The sequence below is a fragment of the Acanthisitta chloris genome, unplaced genomic scaffold (assembly GCF_000695815.1).
Source record: "Acanthisitta chloris isolate BGI_N310 unplaced genomic scaffold, ASM69581v1 scaffold20246, whole genome shotgun sequence".
NCBI classification, from domain to species: domain Eukaryota; kingdom Metazoa; phylum Chordata; class Aves; order Passeriformes; family Acanthisittidae; genus Acanthisitta; species Acanthisitta chloris.
This window is the reverse complement of record NW_008677777.1, coordinates 23,882-29,542: the sequence shown is the minus strand read 5'-3', so window position 1 is coordinate 29,542 and position 5,661 is coordinate 23,882. Positions and strand designations below refer to the sequence as shown.

At 38.5% G+C, this 5,661-nt stretch overlaps 1 protein-coding gene across 1 annotated transcript in view; it reads left to right on the top strand.

Annotated features, from left to right (window-relative positions):
- Positions 1–1,787: 1,787 nt before the first annotated feature.
- The window catches only part of CCDC152 (coiled-coil domain containing 152), a 13,698-nt gene continuing 9,824 nt past the window's right edge, over positions 1,788–5,661 (top strand). Inside the window, exons 1-2 of the mRNA XM_009076654.1 lie at positions 1,788–1,874; positions 2,903–3,008. Of these exons, the coding sequence (XP_009074902.1) occupies positions 1,788–1,874; positions 2,903–3,008 (193 nt within the window). The remainder of the gene's footprint in view (positions 1,875–2,902; positions 3,009–5,661) is intronic.

The window sequence follows — 5,661 nt, the reverse complement described above, 5'->3', positions numbered from 1 at the left end:
AGAAGAGATGAAAGGAAGGTGTCATTTTGATGGCAGTCAAAACACAATTTAGATCTTAATTTTCCCCCAGTGACATAAATATCATAGTTCAAAACAGGGGTAGGAAACTTAACAAAATGCCTTTGGAAGACATAACATACAGAGAATGGTAAGTCCACACAAAAATAACAGTGGTGACTTTTCCTGCTGGAAAAAACACAACATTAATAACACAACATTATTTTTAATTCACCATTTCAGTTCAGCACGAGTTCTGTTCCCAGTGGCACTGTTGGCTAGTGCTGCCAAGTACTGAGCACATCCCGACTTCTGAGAAAAGAAGTGATGCCATAGAGCAAGGAAACACACAAACAAAACAGCACACAATGTGGCATCTCCCTGAACTCCCTGAGCTCCCACCCTCAGACAAAATTTGGAGGGTAGGACATAGTTTTAGGGCACGATGAAAACAAATGGAGGTTGAAAAACATGAGATACTGGCCATGATCAGGACTGGAGAGGTCAGGGCTTGACATGCATAGTGTGCATTCAGATTATCAACTAATAGAATATTAAGATGTGTGATTGTTTGAAAAGCTTGAATATCCTGAATAAAAATTTAAAACTCCACTAATTGCATTGTAGTTAATTAGAAGTCATTAAAATTGCTTGGTAAAAAAAACCACTAATTTAACTTAGAAGCATTAGATCTTTCATATTACCTATATTATTTAAAAATTTGGATTTAAAAAAAAAAGATTTAGCTAATAAATTAGTTTTAGTCTCAGTGAGGAAACAGTGGGTACAAGAAAAAGAAAGAAGTATTAAACACAAGAACCAGTATCTTACTGCTTTGGTAAAGAAGTTACTCTCTGAAAGACTTGTAAATATTGAATAACTGAGAAAATAATTCAGTTATATAGTTTTGGTTCCTGCATAGTACTGTGCATTTGCCTCTCTATTTCTGCTTAACTGTACTGCAAGTGTTTCTGCCTGGAAACGCATTCCCTTGCTGGGTGGTGAACACATTCTGACTTCTGGTTCACCTCTCTTATTGCAAATTCTTGCTGTTTGTGACAAGGCTGTTCACACATTAACACACAGAAGTGATGGTTTTGTTTGGACCACGTGGTTTATCTGGTACTGGACCTTTTGTCTCACAGAACCTGGTGTTCAGAGAGAGTTCTGATATTTTTAGACGCATTCACATTGTGTATTTCAGATCCACCTTGCAGATGTGTGTTGAACACTCTGTAAACAGAGTTTATAGAAACAGGAATTGTGTTAATAACCTGGAACTATGTGGGTACTTTTTCAATACACTGTCTTTTTACTCTGTGGTAAGAGGTATGTGCTGCTGTGTCTGTCACTGACCTTAAGGCAAACCATTTATGAGAAAATGTGTAAGTAACTTTAAACCTGAGTAGTTATGTATTAGAGCATCTACACAAGTAAAGGTCTAAATGCTGCATAGATATGTGCATGGTGCATCCTTCTGTCTACAGAAGTGGATTCAGGTTTATTTTTAATTGCAGCAAAAATTCCAAATTCAACTGTATCAACTAACAGTTCCATAGATTCTGCTTGGGCTTTCTGATATTCACTGCAGTCCTAGAAATGCAAGATCTGTAGTTGTCTGAAGCTTAGCTTCACATGCTAAAATAGTCCTTGCTTTATTAAAGTGTCCTTTGTCCTGCTCACATCTGCGCATAAGAACTTATTTATATAGTATGAACAAGAAATACATGAATTCATAGATCTGTTTTTGATATATACAGTGATCACTAAATTATATGGTCCAGAAATAAATGAACCACAGCAACGAAGAAACTGTGAAGAAAACCAGTGTGGTGGACCTCAATAAACTTTTAAATGACTTCTCAGAGATAGAAAAGGTAAGTGAAAATGGTAAAAATCGTTGAAACATCTGTCTATAATTATTTTGTGACAGTTTGAAAAGCCTTTCAAGTGAAAATTTCTTCTTAGTGGTATCAGCTTATTGGTATGCCTTGTAATATCAACTTTGTTTGGAAAATGTTTGTATTGACTATATCTTGGAGTCATAGGAGTGAATTCTGTGGAGTCTGAGAAGCCTTTGTTTCTGTGCTAGAATTTTAATGGTGCAGAGGCCAAGTTTTGCTTCTCAGGAAGCTGGTATTGAAGATAACAGTATTACACAGCTTTCACAGAGTCATAAAATCATTAAATGGTTTGGGTTGGAAGGGACCTTAAAGACCATCTAGTTTCAACCCCCCTGCCATGGTCAGGGACACCATCCACTAGACCAGGTGGTATAGTGCTGGACTATACTTTCAGGAGTTGTTCCTTGTTCTAGAAAAATGTCATTGCCATATCAGGAGTATTTGTTCTTATATTCCATATGCATTCAGCTCTCCTTATTTTACACATATGTTATTTCTTAAATGATTGACCCACTGAGGAAAATCAGTACTGTATTTCTTCCTAGACCCACGCTGATCAGCTATCTGCTGATTTCCTGATTAGCAAATCCATACTAGGGATAATATAAATGGGGCACCTGAAATAAATCTGGCATTTCTCATGGAAAAAAACATTATTAGGAGTTCCTATTTCCACCCATTACTCATGTTGTTGCCCCACAAGGGCATTGATAGCCTTACATGCAAAGCAGTAGAAAGAACCTTGCTGAGGACTCATGCAGCCTGTGGGCCACAGAACTGAGAGGAGAACAGTTTGTAACTAATGATCTAAGTTGGCATTCTTAGTAAACTCTCAAGTCTAGCATTGTTCTTCTCTATAAAGGAATTTCCTGCATGGCAAATAATAGTTTTGTGACTGCAATGTTGTGAAGCTGTCAAATTTTATGTTAACATCAAACTCAAGATTTAAAACTTAAATCAAAACATATCAATACAACGTTAGTCTTTTTCCTATTTTCTAGAAAATGTCAGAAATTAATGAAGGAAATAACCTACTGATTCATCAGCTAGAAAAATTTAACAGGCTGTTAATATTAAGCCAGTCAAGGGAGGAATCAGTGAAAGAAAGTAAGTTATTTTTCAGAAAGGTATGATTTTTGGATATATTCAGGGTGTTCTGAGCAACATTCCCATTACTTTCAGTCATATGAAATAAAATTAAAATAGCAAGGATCTAAGGCACTGTGTGAAAAGCACTAATGCCTAATCTTGGGTCATGTAATGAAATCCATCTCATTTGCATAAACCAGATAAATTTAATCCACAAACATATCTTGGGAACTGCACAAAGTGACCTTTTGCAGTTGACATTAGGAGCCCTATAGCCACTTCTAAGAGATATTTGAGTGCATGCAGCACCTATAAAAGAAAAAAATACCTCTTGCATTTCCTTTCATTTTTTCCTCTTTATCTTTTTTTTTAAATTATGTTATAATCTCCTTTTCCAAGGAAATGGGCAAAGAGGGAAAGGATCAGATGAGCTTGGTATACCTGACAATGTTATTATGCCCAAATGTTTACCTCTCCCGTCCATATGGGCCGTGAGCTCCTAGTGCACTGCCACTGTTTGCAAAGCCATCATTTTTGAGTAAACTGACATCAGTGGTTTCACTTACAGTGTGAGGCTGTGAGTTCTGCTAATCCATAAGCAGCTCAGAAGTCTGTGTAGAGCAAAAGGGCCAACATTTGGGGAAAGTGAGGTCAGCACTGGCACTGCTGTTCAGTCAGCTAAGCTGTTCTTTTGTACCACCAATATGACAAATATTGTCTTTCACCTGGTCACCAAAAATGTTTTGCCCAATGAGAAATGAGCCAGGTGCATTCCTGAATGCATATTTTCCTGCCTTCTGAAGTGTAAGAGCTTGCCTGTGATTGGAGATGGCATGTCAGGCTGGTGGGCTCCAAGGTAACATAAAGAATGGTATTTTTAGCTGCTTGTGTGATTTGGTCTGTTTAGGAACAATCTGATAGCCCAGTTTGGGGTTTGGAACATGTTTTCCCTGTATCAAGCTGACTGGTATGTTGAAGTTTTAGTGTTCCTCTTTGAATTTTGCTCACTTTAATTCTGTAAGGACCATGGATATTGGTAGAATCTCAGTGGCGTGTTCTGCCTGGGCACTTTTTTAGCTTCTAAAGGACTGAAAAGGTGTTCAAACTGATTATACATTTTTTCTGTGAGAGATCTAATCTGTGAAGAGATCATATCAAACAATGTGACAGCGGATTTTGTGTTTAGAATGTCCACTGTAAGATTTTATCGCAGTGACATTCCCAGCTTGGTTATAAAGTGTAAGGAATAGCATATAATGCCTCAAGGTTCAGTTCAGCCAAGCTTGTGCCACTGCTGTAAGTTTATTCCATAACCTGTACTTGTGTTACTGAGAGCTTTAGTGTGATCAGTTTGGTCACATTTCTTTTACTGTGTGTAGCAGATGTCATTATGGTGCTAAATAGTTACAAGTGGTAGTAATAGTTTATATTAATGTTATGAGGATTCAAGTATTCAATGGAAACAAATGAAATGGCATTTACCATTTATACAGCTGGGAATTATGTCTATAATCATAACTTAAAACTTGCCAAATAATGGAGGAATTAAAGAGAAAAGTATAAAATTAGGAATTTTATATTTTATTCTAGAACTATGTTTTCAGATGAGTATTTAAAATGGGGAAATAATATCTAGTACTTAGCATGGATTTGTGGTTGCTTATTCTTTTGTAGTTTGTAGAGTTGCTGAAAGGTGGATCTTTCTGCAGCTCTTTCATCTCTGGGAAGTCAACTTGCTAAAAGTCAGCAAACAGGGCACGAATAAACAGCTTCATGCTGGAATGAACTGCCAGTAGGTTTCACTTAAACCTTCACTGGGGCTTATATAACTTACCTTAATCAGAAACTGAGTATTGAAACTTCACTGAGTAAGTAAGTGAAGTTTGCTAATGGTGCTAATCTATTCATATATACCAAAGAACTCTTGATACAGAATGGCAGGTGACGTAAAGGGGAGAGGAAAACCAGTAGCAAGTGCATAGGGAAGCATTTTATATAAAGAGTGGTTGGACTTACTTGGCTGCTTCTCAGGAAAGAGACCTTAGTATCCTCTTAACAGTTCTCTGAAAGTAACAGTGGTCAAAGAAGCAAAAACAGTGAGAGGCATGGTTATGGAAGAAAGAGAGACAAAACCATCATGCCTCTGTAAGGTCTGGGATTTTCATGTTCTGGTCCCCACATTGTAAAACAGATGTACCAGAGCTAGAAAAGGTAATTGAGAAGGTTTGGCATTGTCGGGGGCGGCGGGGGGGGGGAAGGCAAGGGAGATGGAATTGCATCAAAGACCATGAATGTAGGGAATTAACCAGCCAAGACTCGCTCCCGCTGTATTCATGCAGGGCTGGCCCAGGGAGGACTGCCCCAGCCAGCCTGAAGTCCACATTACCAAACAAATATGTAGTGATGGAACAGCTCCGAGGTCAAGGCAGGAGGCTGAGTCAGAACTGGGTTCAGAAGTGGTAACAAAGGCCAGACATAGTCTAGGGATCACTACCAGGTCCCTAGTGATGAGGCAGGTCTGATACCAAGCCAGAAAGTCACTCCCTAGGTCATGACCAGGGTCTAGGCCATGGTATGCGGCTGCAACACAGCTGCAGCACAGGCCAAAGGCAAAAGCCTCAGCTTAAAAGCAGGTCCCAAGGGCAGGAGGGGCAGCCATTTCAGAATCTTC